The 17,338-nt window shown below is 40.3% G+C and overlaps 1 protein-coding gene across 3 annotated transcripts in view; it reads left to right on the top strand.

The window, feature by feature from the left end:
• The first annotated feature begins 647 nt into the window (after window positions 1–647).
• ZC4H2 (zinc finger C4H2-type containing) overlaps window positions 648–17,338 on the top strand; it is a 77,544-nt gene continuing 60,853 nt past the window's right edge. Inside the window, exons 1-2 of one of the 3 annotated variants that reach the window (XM_080795701.1) lie at window positions 650–794; window positions 1,601–1,656. Coding sequence is in view for 2 of the 3 variants with exons in the window: in XM_080795700.1 (XP_080651826.1) it covers window positions 742–794 (53 nt within the window). In the remaining variant the exon portion in view is untranslated. Of the gene's footprint in view, window positions 795–1,600; window positions 1,657–17,338 lie in introns of all 3 variants that reach the window. The other 2 variants (XM_080795700.1, XM_080795702.1) reach the window with 2 other exon arrangements.

Raw genomic sequence — 17,338 nt, 5'->3', positions numbered from 1 at the left:
ACAACTAATGAATCATTGAACACTACACCAAATTGAATTAAAAAAAAAAAGAATAAAATGATCTGAGCTCAGTAACTGTTTTTAGAATGGATGGAGGACTGAAAGGAACTAGGTCACTCCCCCATTCCCCCAGCTTTAGCAGCTGCTCCCTCCTCCCTCTCCCGCCTCTTCTCTAATCCCACCCCCCTCATCTCCATCTGAATGCCAAAGCCACTAATTCCCAGGCTGCAGCCAGTACATTCAACATCTCAAAAGAGAATTCTTCTGCGGGGTTTCTTTCCAGACTGAAAGCATCCACTAATTAGGGACTTCTGGCTACCTTCTGGGAGTGTGTAGGCATAGGGGCCTCAGGAAGGGTGTGAGTATGTCTCTTATCTCTCCAGTTGCCTTCTGGGGTATTTTTCCCCATTTTTTTTCCGCAGGGGCCAGTCGAATAGCCTAATTCCCTTGAACACCTCACAACCTTTGACACAATTATCCGTGACAAATTGATTTAAAATGTGACTGCAGGAAGAGAAACTGGCATAGCTCGCTTGGCCTTCTGGGAGTTGTAGTCCCGCTCCTCCCTGGGCTGCCTGGCTGGTCCTGGAGCTGTGGACTACAGCTCCCAAGGCTGCTCTGAATCCCTACCGCACAGGCTCAGAGCCCCATGCCCGGAGGCGTTGGTTGCGCCGTGTCTATTGTATCCCTGGTCTTGTGTGCTTGTACATTTCTCCGGACGTGAAATTGAGAGTGAAAAGCATGGCAGATGAGCAAGAAATCATGTGCAAATTGGAAAGCATTAAAGAGATCAGGTAAGCGGAACATTGCAGCGCCCCCTCAGACCCCTTGAGGCCCCTAGAATCCCCCCGCTGCGGGAGGGAGAGAACGGAGTTACCTACGGAAAGTATCTATTGTTAAGCTACTTGTGGAGAGGGGCGGGAAAGGAACAGATTCACGGAATTCAAGGATGGGAGGGAGGCTGGAAAGTGTCGGAACTGAACCAAGCGGAGAGACTGACAAAGAGAGACCACTTGCCAGATGTCAGAGAGAAAGCCAGATGGAGACACACGGGGGTTGGGGAGAACACGGCATGGGTGGAGTGGGAGTGGGCTGTGGGTGGTGGTAGTGGTGGTGGTGGTCGTTCCAAGACAGCTTTTTTCATCTTGGAGTGGGAGTTGGGGGACGGCATTCTTAGATCCTTTTTTTTTTTAAGTGTTTGTTGGCTCCGTGATGTATGTGACTCTTTTCTCTTTCCGAGTAAAGAATTTTTTCAGACTCATTAACTTCAGGACCTAGAGCTCAGACTAGCCTTTTGAGAGCAACAGCTCATTTGGGCTGGTGGTGGCCGCCAGGGACTGAGAGCTGAGGATGCAGAAGTATCTGGCAGGCTGGGACTAGTAGGACCGCTAGCACTTGCGCGTGATTATTTTTTGCATTCACACATCACCACCTTCTTCCTCTCCTACCCGTTACTCTGTAAGGGGGCTGGGAGCAATGGAGATGGGGGAGGTGGTTGCTGTGCCAGATGGTGGGAGCTCAGCTGCAGCTTTGAGGTGCCAGAGGTGAAGCGCAGGCCAACAAAGTGGGAGTTGCCTGCGTCCTGACCCTTTCCTTCCAGGAGGAGCTTGTGGCAAGACGATGGTGTTGTCCTTGCTCAGAACACGGTGTAGTGAGGTAAGTGAACTGTTTGGGCTGGTAGCAGGCTTTCCTTCACCTACTCTGCTTTGCCAGAACAAGTTCCCCCTCCACGACCCCAGCTTCCACCCTCATTCTGAGGGTGGCCTGGGTTGAACAGTCTCCCTTTAGTGCTTTCATGGAACCTAGGGAAAAGGATGTGGATATCAAGTGTGCCTCTTTAAGAAATAAGACCTTGGAACAAGAGGCTTAACCCTGGGAGTGAATGTCTTTGATGAGACTCACACATGTAGGTAGTATAAGGAAGCACTTGAGCTTTTTTTGTCCTTTGAGAGGTTGCATCTCTACTTTTGCAAGGGTGTAAAGGGAAGGGAACTATTATTTATTGAGCACCTGGTGTACCAAGTTCATTGACCCACTATTGCTTATTTCAGCAAGAGTCCTGAGAGCTTCCTACACCTCATTGCAACTGGGAAAATGGAAGCTTAGAATATTTAGGTAGCTTTCCCAGAGCTAAACAGCTTGAAAATGCCAGATTTTAATAGGAACCCAGTCAGTTTGTGTGCAAAGGCTTTGGTTTTCCCACTCTATCTTACAGAGGAAAGGCTGGAGAGGGGGGTTATGTTGCAATATATATATATATATATATATATTTTGCTAAACCATAAGGAAATAAGGAGTGAGATACTTTGGTGTGTCAGAAGGCCAGGCATCATAATAAAAATGTAGCTAATAAGAAGCTTAGGCCTGCAAGTGAAGAATCTAGATTTTTCTTACTGGACTTTAAAGGAACCTCTGTCCAACCCCAAAAGAAGGTATCTTTGGGAGAAAGGGAAGTAACTCTTCCCAGTGGTGACCACATGGGGAGCATCTACCTTTACCAGTATAAACAAGGCATTCCTGCTGCTAGCTGGGATGGCTACATCAGAGGCATGCAGAGAGGGCTGAACTCCCACCAGCAACTGCTAGTAATAAGGAGCCCTTTGCAAACCTGGAGGTCAACCAGAGACCCAGTGGAAAACCTGAACTTATGCTGCTCACTTCCTGCAAAGGGAACATGTCAGGTCTGCAAAACCAAAAGATTTAAAAGTGATCCATTGTCCAAATTTAATTTTTAAAAGAATCACTTGCCATACCAAGATTATCAATTTAAATGACAAGAGAAAGTAAACCATTGCAAACATTGAGATGACACAGATGTTAGAATTATCTTACAAAGATAGTAAAGCAGCTATTGTAGAAATGATTCACTAAGTGATTGCAACACACTTAAAACAAATGATAAAATCAAACATCTCAGCATGTAAATAGAAAGTCTCAGCAAGGTTATATAAAACGTAAAGGAGAACCAAATAGAAATTTGTGAACTGAAAAAGTAGAATAGCCAAATACACACACACACACACACACACACACACACACACACAAACTGAATGGATGGGCTCCACAGCAAGATGGAGAAGACAGAGGGAAAAAATCAGACAACTTAAACATCAACTGGTAGAAATTTCACAATCCAAATGAAGGAAAATTGGGTTCAAAAAAAAAAAAAGAAAACGAATTAAGCAGAGCCTGCAGGCCTGTGGGATTAGAACAAAAGATTTAACATTTTTGTCAACAGACTCTCAGGAAGAGAAGAGAAAGAATCAGGACTAGGAAGGTACTTAAAGAAATAGTGGCTAAAACTTCTCAAATTGAGCAAAGAACATGAACTCCAGATTCAACAAGCAAAACAAACACTCTCAGGACAAATGTGAAAAAATTCACACCAAGACACATCATGATCAACCTTCTAAACAAAGGGCACAGAAAAGATTTAGAAAGCAACCAATAAGAAACAACACTTTATCTATACCTTCAGGGGAAAAAATTTAGAAGACAACAACAGATTTCTCGTCAGTCAGTGATGAGGTCCTAGCAGAAAGTGACACAAATTTTCCAAGTATTGAAGGAAGAGAATCATGAACCCTGAATGAAATTCCAAATGAAGCCCAACATCCTATGTCCAGTGATAATGTCCTATATGAATAAAAGGATTAATCAAGACATTCTAAAATGAATTGAAGCAGGGAATTTATCAATAGGAGGTCTACTTTATAAGAATGTCTAAAGTAAGTTCCTCAAATACAAAATAAACAATAAAAGGACTTTTGCAAGGAAGAATACAGTGAGAAAAAACATGGGTAAATACAAGAGAAGTCTTTTCCTCTTGAGTTGTCTGAATTATGCTTGATGATTAGATCAAAAGTTATCATACTGTCTCATGTGGTTCTCAGTGTATGTAAACATTTAAGATATTCATGTCACAAATAGGGGAGTGTAAAGGGAGGTGAGGTTTGTATATTTCACTTGAGCTGATACAATGATGACATTAGATGACTATGATAAATTATGCATGTATAATGTAATAATAAAAAGAAACACTAAAAAAAGCTGTACAAAGAGATGCACTCAAAAACATTATAGATAAGTCAAAATGGAATTTTAAAAAGTGTTCAAGCTACCCACAGAAAAGCAGGGCAAAAAAAACAAAAACAAAAACTAAAACCAAGTAGAACAAACAGGTAACTAAAATGGCAGGCTGAGCCTTAACATATCAATAATTATGTGCATATAAATGGTCTGAATACACCAATGTGAAGGAGTGGATTAAAAAAAATTAAACCATATGTTATCTATAAAGAAATACACTTCAAATATAATGATATAGGTAAGCTGAGAGTAAAAGTTGAGGAAAAATTACTATGGAAACTTTAATTAAAAGAAACCAGGAGCAGCTATGTTAATGTCAGATAAAGCAGATTTCAGAGCAAAGACAAATCCCAGGAACAGAGTGGGATATTACATAATGAGAAAGGGTCAAGCCACCAAGAAGACATAACAATTCTAAATATGTATGCCCCAAAAGTCATTTAAATTAGTTTGCTTTAGACAATTTTGCAGTAATATACAAAGATTATACCACTTGGTTTAAGAATTTAAAGTGGGGAAAGTACTATAAATACATACTTGATGTTCACACATGGGAAAGGTAAACATGTATAGGAGGGGGAAAGAAGTAGGGTAGGGGAAGGGGTAGAAAGAATTGGAGAAAGGAGCTCACATTTGTTGATCATCTAATTTCAGAACTCTTGGCTCATTTATATTTATTCTTCTAGTGAAAAACCTGTAGTAGGAATTATTATCCCTATTATACAGTAAGGATATTGAGGTTCAGAGAAGTAATATAACCTATTTATGGTCATAGAGCTAGGAAAGGAAGAGAGAATATACCCTCCTATTCACATGGCATACATATTTTAACAAATGCTGATACTCACATTAACTAATATTTACAGTTTTTAACTGCTCTAGTCTCAAATCCCTAGAAGTTATGAGCAGAGCAGCCTATTTCTGTTAAAAAATAATAATGTCACTTCTGAGCTTAAGTAGCAGTGATGATGGCAACATCACCAAAAGAACTGATTAAGACAAGCTAGACAGACCCCCAGGACCAGGACCAGAAAGAAACACATTCATACTCCGTGTTCATGCATACTGATGTTAGAATTTGAAATGGAAAATGTTTCAGGAATAGATTTTCCAACCACAGGCCATTCCCCACTCCTGACTCTGACCACATATCCAGCCCTGTCCTTCCTCCCAGTCTCAACCACACTCCCAATACTGTGCTTCAGACCACAGGCCCCAAATCTCACACTGGTCTGTTTTGCCAGCCCATTCATTAGGCTTTCAATTGGTGGTAAGGGAGCATGCAGATATGTAGAAAGGGGATGAGGAGACTAGAACAAAAGAAAGGAGATGGAAAAGAGGGAAGAAAATAAGCTATGAGGCAGACAAGGTGCAACCACCACTAGATGAAGTAGAGCCCTTCACCAGCTCCCCAAATGCATACTAATATCTCCTTATCATGCACATGCCATTCATATGCACACATCCACCTACGCCCTGGGGTGCATACATATCTATACACAATGAGTTTTCCCCACTTAAGAATGGAAAACACATTTTGGAAGTATAAACAGTAGTACCTTATTTTATTGTACTTTGCAGATAGTTTTGATTTGTTTTTACAGATTAAAGGTTTGTGTCAACCCTGCATCAAGCAAGATTTTGTGTGACATTTTTACTATAGCATTTGCTCATTTCATGTCTCCATGTCATATTTTGGTAATTCTTGTAATATTTCTAACTTTTTTCATTATTATTATATTTGTTTTGGTGACCAGTGGTTAGTAATCTTTGATGTACTATTGTAATTGTTTCAGGTTGCCCTGAACTGCACCCATATAAAATGATGGACTTAATCAGTAAATGTCTGTTCTTACTGCTCAACTGCCCAACTGTTTTCCATCTTTCTCCAACTCCTTGAGTTTTTCTGTTCCATGAGACACATCAATATTGAAATTAGGCCAATTAATAAGTCTACAATGATATCTAAGTGTTCAAGAGAGAAAAACATCTCTCACTTTAAATAAAAAACTAGAAATTAATAAACTTATTGAAGGCAAGTCAAAAGCTGAGATAGACCAAAAGCTAGGCTTATTGTGCCAAATAGTAAATGAAGTTGTGAATGCAAAGGAAAAATTCTTGAAGAAGTTGAAAATGCTGCTCCGGTGAATGATAAGGGAGCAAAACAATCTTACTGCTGATATGGAGAAAGTTTTAGTGGTCTGGATAGAACATAAAATATGCCACAACATTCCCTCCAGCCAAATCGAAATCCAGAGCAAGACCCTCACCTTTTTCATTTCTGTGAAGGCTGAGAGAGGTGAGAAAGCTACATAAGAAAAGTTTGAAGCTAGCAGAGGCTGGTTCGTGAGGTTTAAGGAAAGAAGCCTTTTCCATAACACAGAAGTATAAGGGGAAGCAGCCCAAGTGCTGATGTAGAAGCTGCAACATGTTATCCAGAAATGTAGCTAATGTAATTAATGAATGTGAGCACACTAAACAACAGATTTTCAGTGTAAAATAAATAACCTTATATTGGAAGTAGATGTCTTCTAAGACTTCCACAGCTAGAGAGAAGTCAATGACTAGTTTGAAAGCTTCAAAGAATTGGCTGACTCTCTTGTTAAGGGCTGATACAACTGGTGACTTTAAAGTTGAAGGCAAGGCTCATTTACCATTCTGAAGATACTAGTGCCCTTAAGAATTATCCTGGGGATGCCTGGGTGGCTCAGTTGGTTAAGCCACTGCCTTTGGCTCAGGTCATGATCCCAGGGTCCTGGGATCAAGTCCCGCATCAGGCTCCTTGCTCATCAGGGAACCTGCTTCTCTTGCTGCTTCTGCCTGCCTCTCGGCCTGCTTGTATTCTCTCTCTCTCTCTCTCTCTCTCTCTCTGGCAAATAAATAAAATCTTTAAAAAAAAAAAAAGAATTATCCTGAATCTATTCTGCCTGTGGTCCATAAATGGAACAAGCCTTGATGAGAGCACATCTATTAACAACATAGCTTACTGCATATTTTAACCCTACTGTTCTTTTAATTTAATTTTATTTTTTCAGTGTTCCAAGATTCATTGTTTATGCACCACAGCCAGTGCTCCCTGCAATATGTGCCCTTCTTAATACCCACCACCAGGCTCACCCAATGATTATTCTTCTGATCCATGAGCATGTAATACTTTTCCATCTTTTTGTGTCTTTTTCAATTTCTTTCATTAGTGTTCTGTAGTTCCTCAAGTACAGATCCCTTCTTTTAATGTTTGATAGAATTCCCCAGGGAATCTGTCAGGTCCTCAGCTTTTGTTTTTTGGGAGGTTTTTGATCACTGCTTCAATCTCGTTACTAGATATCAGTCTATTCATGTTGTCAATTTCTTCCTGTTTCAATCTTGGAAGTTTATAGTTTTCCAGGAATGCATCCATTTCTTCTAGGTTGCTTAACTTATTGGCATATAATTGTTGATAATAATTTCTGATGATTGTTTCTATTTCCTTGGTGTTAGTTGTGATCTCTCCCCTTTCAGTCATAATTTTATTAATTTGTGTGCTTTCTCTTTTCTTTTGATTTAGTCTGGCTGGTGGTTTATCAATCTTATTGATTCTTTCAAAGAACCAGCTTCTAGTTTCATTGATGTGTTCTACTGTATCTCTAGTTTCTTAATTTTTTAAAATTAATTTAAATTATTTATTTAAATCTAGTTTCTTAATTATTTCCCTTCTTGTGCATGGTGTTGGCTTAATTTGTTGTTGATTTTCCAGTTCTTTAAGGTGTAAAGAGAGTTGGTGTAGTCAGAATTTTTCAGGTTTTTTTTTTTTTTTTTTTTTTTTTTTTTTTTTTTTAGTGAGGCTTGGATGGCTATGTATTTACACTTAGGACTGCCTTTGCTGTATACCATAGGTTTTTGACCAATGTGTCTTCATTCCCCTTGGTTTCCATGACTTGTTTATGTTTTTATTTGATTTCCTGAATGATCCAAACATTCTTGAGCAGGATGGTCTTTAGCTTCCAAGTGTTTGAATTCCTTCCAAACTTTTTCTTGTGGTTGAGTTCCAGTTTCAAAGCATTGTGGTCTGAGAATATGCAGGGATTAATCTCAGTCTTTTGGTATAAGTTGAGCCCTGATTTTTGACCCAGTATGTGGTCTACTCTGGAGAAAGTTCCATGTGTGCTCAAGAAGAATGAGTATTCTATTGTTTTAGGGTGGAATGTTCTGTGTATATCTATGAGGTACATCTGGTCCAATGTGTCATTCAATGCTCTTGTTTCCTTATTGATTTTCTGCTTGGATGATCTGTGTGTTACTGAGAGTGGCATGTTAAGGTACCCCTACAATTAATGTATTCATGTCATTATGACTCTATTTTGGTTAACAGTTGGCTTCCATAGTTGGCTGCTCCTATTTCAGGGGCACAAATATTTACAATTGTTAAATCTTCTTAGTGGATAGACCCTTTAAGAATGATGTAGTCTCCTTTTGTATTTCTGACTACAGTCTTTAGCTTAAAATCTAATTTATCTGATATAAGAATAACTACCCCAGCTTTCTTTTGAGGTGCATTGGCATGAAAGATGGTTCTCCATCCCTTCACTTTCAGTCTTGATGTATGGTTAGGTTCCAAATGTGTCTCTTGTAGACAGCATGTGGATGGGTCCTGTCGTTTTATCCAGTCTTCAACCCTATGCTGTTTTATGGGAGCATTTAGGCTGTTCACATTGAGAGTGATTATTGAAAGATAAGTTTTTATTAATGTTGAGTTGCCTGTGAAGTCCTTGTTTCTATATATTGTCTTTGTAAATTTCTGTTCTATATCACTCTTGTATTCTTTCCTTTTTTATAGAACCCTTCTTAATAGTGCCGGCTTGGTGGTCACATACTCTTCTAACCATTGCCGGTCTTGGAAGCTCTTTATCTCAATCTATTTCGAATGTCAGCCTTGCTGGATAAAGTATTCTTTTTTTTTTTAATTTTGTTTCAGCGTAACAGTATTCATTGTTTTTACACCACACCCAGTGCTCCATGCAACCTGTGCCCTCCCTAATACCCACCACCTGGTTCCCCCAACCTCCCACCCCCCGCCCCTTCAAAACCCTCAGGTTGTTTTTCAGAGTCCATAGTCTCTCATGGTTCACCTCCCTTTCCAATTTCCCTCAACTTCCTTCTCCTCTCCATCTAACCTTGTCCTCTATATTATTTGTTATGCTCCACAAATAAGTGAAACCATATGATACTTGACCCTCTCTGCTTGACTTATTTCACTCAGCATAATCTCTTCCAGTCCCGTCCATGTTGCTACAAAAGTTGGGTATTTGTCCTTTCTGATGGAGGCATAATACTCCATAGTGTATATGGACCACATCTTCCTTATCCATTCATCCGTTGAAGGGCATCTTGGTTCTTTCCACAGTTTGGTGACCGTGGCCATTGCTGCTATAAACATTGGGGTACAGATGGCCCTTCTTTTCACTACATCTGTATCTTTGGGGTAAATACCCATTAGTGCAATTGCAGGGTCATAGGGAAGCTCTATTTTTAACTTTTTGAGGAATCTCCACACTGTTCTCCAAAGTGGCTGCACCAACTTGCATTCCCACCAACAGTGTAAGAGGGTTCCCCTTTCTCCACATCCTCTCCAACACACGTTGTTTCCTGTCTTGCTAATTTTGGCCATTCTAACTGGTGTAAGGTGGTATCTCCATATGGTTTTGATTTGAATCTCCCTGATGGCTAGTGATGATGAACATTTTTTCATGTGTCTGATAGCCATTTGTATGTCTTCATTGGAGAAGTGTCTGTTCATATCTTCTATCCATTTTTTAATATGATTGTCTGTTTTGTGTATGTTGAGTTTGAGGAGTTCTTTATAGATCCTGGATATCAACCTTTTGTCTATACTGTCATTTGCAAATATCTTCTCCCATTCCGTGGGTTGCCTCTTTGTTTTGTTGACTGTTTCTTTTGCTGTGCAGAAGCTTTTGATCTTGATGAAGTCCCAAAAGTTCATTTTTGCTTTTGTTTCCTTTGCCTTTGGAGACATATCTTGAAAGAAGTTGCTGTGGCTAATATCAAAGAGGTTACTGCCTATGTTCTCCTCGAGGATTCTGATGGATTCCTGTCTCACATTGAGGTCTTTTATCCATTTCGAGTTTATCTTTGTGTACAGTGTAAGAGAATGGTCGAGTTTCATTCTTCTACATATAGCTGTCCAGTTTTCCCAGCACCATGTATTGAAGAGACTGTCTTTTTTCCACTGGATATTTTTTCCCGTTTTGTCGTAGATTATTTGACCATAGAGTTGACGGTCCATATCTGGGCTCTCTACTCTGTTCCACTGGTCCATGTGTCTGTTATTATGCCAGTACCATACTGTCTTGGTGATCACAGCTTTGCAGTAATGCTTGAAATCAGGTAATGTGATGCCGCCAGTTTTATTTTTGTTTTTCAACATTTCCTTAGCAATTCAGGGTCTCTTCTGATTCCATACAAATTTTAGGGTGATTTGCTCCAGCTCTTTGAAAAATACCAGTGGAATTTTGATCGGAATGGCATTAAAAGTATAGATTGCTCTGGGCAGTATAGACATTTTAACAATGTTTATTCTTCCGATCCAAGAGCATGGAATGGTCTTCCATCTTTTTGTGTCTTCTTCAATTTCTTTTAGGAGTGTTCTGTAGTTCCTCGAGTACAGATCCTTAACCTCTTTGGTTAGGTTTATTCCGAGGTATCTTATGGTTCTTGGTGCTATAGTAAATGGAATTGATTCTCTAATTTACCTTTCTGTATTTTCATTGTTAGTGTATAAGAAAGCCACTGATTTCTGTACATTGACTTTGTATCCTGCCACATTACTGAATTGCTGTATGAGTTTTAGTAGTTTGGGAGTGGAGACTTTCGGGTTTTCCATATAAAGAATCCTGTCATCTGCGAAGAGAGAGAGTTTGACTTCTTCCTTGCCAATTGGGATACCTTTTATTTCTCTTTGTTGTCTGATTGCTGGTGCTAGGACTTCTAATACTATGTTGAACAAGAGTGGTGAGAGTGGGCATCCTTGTCAAGTTCCTGATCTCAACGGGAAGGCTGCAAGCTTTTTCCCATTGAGGATGATATTTGCTGTGGGTCTTTCATAGATAGATTTGATGAAGTTCAGGAATGTTCCCTCTATCCCTATACTTTGAAGCATTTTAATCAGGAACGGATGCTGGATTTTGTCAAATGCTTTTTCTGCATCAATTGAGAGGATCATGTGGTTCTTCTCTCTTCTCTTATTGATTTGTTCTATCACATTGATTGATTTGCAAATGTGAACCATCCTTGTAACCCAGGGATGAATCCCACCTGGTCATGGTGGATAATCTTTTTAATGTGCTGTTGGATCCTGTTTGCTAGGATCTTGTTGAGAATCTTAGCATCCATATTCCTCAGTGATATGGATCTGAAATTCTCCTTTTTGGTAGGGTCTTGGCCTGGTTTGGGGATCAGGGTAATGCTGGCTTCATAAAAAGAGTCTGGGAGTTTTCCTTCTGCTTCAATTTTTTGAAATAGCTTCAGGAGAATAGGTGTTATTTCTTCTTTGAAAGTTTGGTAGAATTCCCCAGGGAATCCGTCAGGTCCTGGGCTCTTGTTTTTTGGGAGGTTTTTGATCACTACTTCAATCTCGTTACTAGATATCGGTCTATTCAGGTTGTCAATTTCTTCCTGGTTCAATTTTGGGAGTTTATAGTTTTCCAGGAATGCATCCATTTCATCTAGGTTGCTTAGCTTATTGGCATATGACTGTTGATAATAACTTCTGATGATTGTTTCTACTTCCTTGATGTTAGTTGTGATCTCTCCCTTTTCATTCATAATTTTATTAATTTGAGCTTTCTCTCTTTTCTTTTGGATTAGTGTGGCCAATGGTTTATCGATATTATGGATTCTTTCAAAAAACCAGCTTCTAGTTTCATTGATATGTTCTACTGTATCTCTGGTTTCTACCTCATTGATCTCTGCTCTAATCTTGATTATTTCCCTTCTTACGTGTGGAGTTGGTTTGATTTGTTGTTGATTCTCCAGTTCTTTAAGGTGTAGAGACAGCTGGTGTATTCTGGATTTTTCAATTTTTTGAGGGAGGCTTGGATGGCTATGAATTTCCCCCTTAAGACCACTTTTGCTGTATCCCATAGGTTTCGGAGTGAAGTGTCTTCATTCTCATTGGTTTCCATGAATTGTTTAAGTTCTTCTTTGATCTCCTGGTTGATCCAAGCATTCTTAAGCAAGGTGGTCTTTAGCTTCCAGGTGTTTGAGTTCCTTCTGAACTTTTCCTTGTGATTGAGCTCCAGTTTCAAAGCATTGTGATCTGAGAATATGCAGGGAATAATCTCAGTCTTTTGGTATCAGTTGAGCCCTGATTTGTGACCCAGTATGATTCTGGAGAAGGTTCCATGTGCACTTGAGAAGAATGAGTATTCTGTTGATTTAGGGTGGAATGTTCTGTATATATCTCTGAGGTCCATCTGGTCCAATGTGTCATTCAATGCTCTTGTTTCTTTATTGATTTTCTGCTTTGATGATCTGTCTATTTCTGAGAGAGGCATGTTAAGATCTCCTACTATTAATGTATTTGTATCAATATGACTCTTTATCTTGATTAATAGTTTTCTTATGTAATTGGCTGCTCCCATATTGGGGGTGTAGATATTTATAATTGTTAGATCATCTTGGTGGATAGTCCCTTTAAGAATTATGTAGTATCCTTCTGTATCTCTGACTACAGTTTTTATTTGAAAATCTAATTTATCTGATATGAGAATCGCTACCCCGGCCTTCTTTTGAGGCCCATTGGCATGAAAGATGCTTGTCCATCCCTTCACTTTCAGTCTGGGTGTATCTTTAGGTTCAAAATGGGTCTCTTGTAGACAACATATGGATGGGTCCTGTCGTTTTATCCAATCTGCAACCCTGTGTCATTTTATGGGTGCATTTAGGCCATTCACATTGAGAGTGATTATTTGTAATACGTTTTTGTTGACATTGTGTTATCTTTGAAGTCTTTCTTTCTGTCGATTGTCTCTATATTTCTGTTCAATACTATTCTTAGGGTTTTTCCTCTTTTATAGAACCCCCCTTAATGTTTCCTGTAGTGTCGGCTTGGTGGTTGCATAGTCTTTTAAGCCTTGCCGGTCTTGGAAACTCTTTATCTCTCCATCCATTTTGAATGTCAGTCTTGCTGGATAAAGTATTCTTGGCTGCATGTTCTTCTCATTTAGTGCCCTGAATATATCTTGCCAGCCCTTTCTGGCTTGCCAGGTCTCTGTGGACAGGTCTGACGTTATTCTGATGGGCTTTCCTCTGTACGTAAGGAGCTTCTTTGTCCTAGCGGCTTTCAAGAGATTGTATCTACAGTTATGATTCCTCAATTTTACTATGAGGTGCCTGGATGTTTTTTTTTGGAATTTATAATCTTGGGGGGAGACCGTTCTGCCTCTAGTACATGAACACTTGTTCCATTCGCGAGATTGGGAAAATTTTCATGACGAACCTGTTCCACTATATCTTCTAGACTTCTTTCTTTCTCCTCCCCTTCAGGGATTCCAATAATTCTGACATTGGAACATTTCATGGCATCATTTATTTCCCTGATTCTGTTTTCGTGGCTTCTAAGCTGTTTGTTCCAGGCTTCCTCCTGATCCTTTCTCTCTAACTGTTTGTCCTCCTGATCACTAATTCTATCTTCTGTCTCAGTTACCCTAGCTTTTAGAGAATTTAGATTAGATTGGAACTCATTGAGAGCATTGTGAACCTCATCCCTGGTGGCCTTCAGCTCTGCCCTAACATTATGAACATCATCCCTGGTGGCTTTCAATTCTGCCCTAGTCAATTCTGTTTGGTCATCCATGGCTTTCTCCAACCTAGCTATTGCCTGGATAATTGTTAGCCTGAATTCTCTTTCTGACATATTGTCTATGTTGATAGCTGTTAGCTCTGTTGCAGAAGGCCCATCCTCTGTATTTTTCTTCTGTTGGGGATTCCTCCTTCTAATCATTTTGGTAAGAGATGACTGGACAGATGTAGCTAGATGTATCGACCGTGGTGCAGTCAAGGTGCACCCTGGAACGCTTCTGAGCACTCAGGATTCCCCACCCAAATGAGAAAAAAAAGAAAAGAAAAAGAAAAAAGAGAGAGAGAGAGAGACAGGAAAAAAGGGGAAGATAAAAGAGAAGGTTCAGCCCAAATGGGCCCCAGGGTAAGATTTATGACATATACAAACAAAAACAGACAAACAAAAGGACTGATACAAGTATATGACGAGAGAAAATATATATATATATATAGTATATATATATATATATATATATATATATATAAGCAAAAAAAGTAAGAACCTAGTCAAAAAGAACGCCAAGTATAAGATTTATATACTATCAGGACAAACATAAATACACAGAGACACTGGTAGAAGAAAATGATGGGAGCATGGTTATAGATTCTCAGTGTGGGCGAGGAAGGTTATTTTGATTCTTCCTGGATGTATCTTGATATCTTTGTTAAAGGACTCAACTTTCCTAAGATAAAGGGGGATTAAAAATTGGTTTACCTATAGGGGTAGTATTGATTGGAGAAAGGGGGTTACCTTGAAGTTTAACTCTATATGAATATTAGAAAATAAAAATAAAAAAGGAATAAACTGGACTAAACTAAATTTTTTTTTAAAAAAATTAAAAAAATAGAAAAGCAAAAGAAAAACACAGGTGTATGTATCAAAAAATTCATGTTAGAAGTTTATTATGGAATTTGATGTACTGGACATCTCACTGTGATGGTAAATAGGTTAAAAATTGTCTATATAAAAAAAAGAAAAAAAATGAACCAGAATAGTGGGAATGAGTTAAAAATAAATGTTGTATCCATGAAGTAGTGGTGGTTGTTCTCTTGTAGTCTTTTTTTTTTTCTTTCCTTGTTTGTTTTCTGGGGGAAGGGGCTGCCACGTGGGTTTTCAGTCAATGATGTTCCCTGAGTTAAGTCCTCCAGCCCCCCTCAAGGGGGTGGGCTCTGAGGAAAACTGTTTTTTCGGGCTTTTGTTCTCTGGAGGTTTTTATGTTTGTTCACTTCTTTTCTCTCGCCTTGACAGCTTTTGATGGTTTTTTGGAGGTTTAGAGGAAAGCAAACTGCACCCCGACCTCCCTCTCAGAGAGAAGCCTCAGTCTGCTCCCCTGCAGGTGCTGCAGCTGCTTGGCCGCTGGCAGAGCAGGTTCTGAGTCTCGGTCCCTGGGGACGCAGGATCTCCTGCTTGTATGCAAAACCACGGCAGCGGTGGCTGTCTGGGCAGCTCCAGACCACCAGAGAGGTCCCAAGCAGCGATCGCACACTGAGGTTTTCCCGCTGGCCGGGGCTGGGAGTGCCTGGTCTTTCCAGGTCTAAGAGGACCGGGCTTGTGCGCACCTCTCCCAGGGGAGGGTGTTGGGCGCAGGCGTCTCCAGCTCTAGCACGGCGTGGGTCCCAGAACACCAGGCTGGGCATTCGTGCACCTCTCTCGGGGGAGGGTGAGGCACATGCACATCTTAGGCTGCTAGCAAGGTGCGCGTTCTGCCATCTGGCGTGGCTCCCAGCCCCTCACGGGAGCCGAACTGCACTCGTTTTCAGGCGCGCTGGTGGCTCAGGGACCAAGACCTGGTTTCTCTGCCGCACTCTCTCTGGCTCAGTGCCAGGGGAGGCTGTCCTGGGTCCGGGGACTTAAGCCCCTGTCCCTAGCTGCCCCGATTCCCACAATTTCCCCCCGCAATCCTTTGCTCTTTTGAGTGCTTTCAACCAGACTCCAAGTTAATGCTGGTCCCCAGATGCAGGGCACTCTCTTATTGGGGTATTATTTTCCAATCGGTCGCCTCTGGTGGCACCCTCCCCCTTTTGTTTATCTTCCAATATAAGTCTGATGTTCCCATTCCACTTTACCTGCCCACTGGCGTCTTCTGCCCCCCATAGAGATCCAGACGTGTATAATTCTGATCTCAGGCTGATTTCATGGGTGATCGGAGTTCTTTGGTACTAAATCAGCTCACTTTAGGGTACAGGTTGAAAAGGCGCCTCCGCCTACTTCCCCGCCATCTTGTCTCCCAGCCACTGTCTCAGTGGTCACCAGAGGTGCCTGCTTGTTTCTTCACCCCTGTGCCACTCTGGATAAAGTATTCTTGGCTGCATGTTCTTCTCATTTAGTGCCCTGAGTATGTCTTGCCAGCCCTTTCTGGCTTGTCAGGTTTCTGTGAACAGGTCTTACGTTATTCTGATGGACCTTCCTCTGTACATAAGGAATCTATTCCCCCTAGTTGTCCTTAGGACCTGTTTTCTAAAATTATGATTTGGGAACTTCACAATCATGTTTCTGGAGGTCTTTCTAGATTCGTTGATCTTGGGAAGTGTTTCTGCCTCTAGGACATGAACATTTGCTCCACTCCCCAGATTGGAGAAATTTTCATGTTCAGAATTTGATCAACTATGTCTTCTAGTCTTCTCTCTTTCTCCACCCCCTCAGGGAGCCTAGTAATTCTGACATTAGAATGTTTCATGGCATCATTTATTTCCCTAATTCTGTTTTTGTGGCTTCTACACTGTTTATTCTAGGCCTCCTTCTGATCCTTTTTCTCTATCAGTTTGTCCTGTAGATCACTAATTCTATCTTCTGATTCAGTTATCCTAGCTGTTAGAGTATTTAGATTAAATTGGATCTCATTGATAGCATTTTGAACTTCTGCCAGATCGGCTCTCACTTCTGCCCTTAGAGACTCTATGTTGTCACTCATGGTTTTCTCCAACCTAGCCATTGCCTGGATAATTGTTACCCTGAATTCCCTTTCCAACATACTGTTTATGTCCATATCCAGTAGTTCTGTGGCAGAGGGCACAGTCTCTGAATTTTTCCTCTGTTGGGTCTTCATTTTGATGAGAGATTGTTGAGGGTTTGAAAAGCTGAGTATATCAACCACAATCTACGCAAGGTACACCCTGGAAAGTTTCAGAGTAATTGGAAGTCATTACCAAGAAGAAAGAAATAAAGAAAAGAAATAGAGAGAGAAAGAGAAAAAAAAGAAAAATCAGCCAAAATGAGCCCTAAAAGTAAGATTTATAAGGCATATGAACAAAAACAAACAAACAAAAAGACGACAAAAGTAAATGACAAGAAAAAAAGAAGAACCCAGCCAACATGAACCCAAGAATAAGATTTATATAATACCAGAACAACAACAAATATACAGAAACACTGACAGAAGAATAAAATCGGAGGGTGGTTATAAATCCTTGATGT

Source organism: Martes martes (genome assembly GCF_963455335.1).
Source record: "Martes martes genome assembly, chromosome: X".
Classification (NCBI taxonomy): Eukaryota; Metazoa; Chordata; class Mammalia; order Carnivora; family Mustelidae; genus Martes; species Martes martes.
Note: the sequence above shows the minus strand (reverse complement) of the source record. Positions and strands in the feature narration are given on the sequence as shown.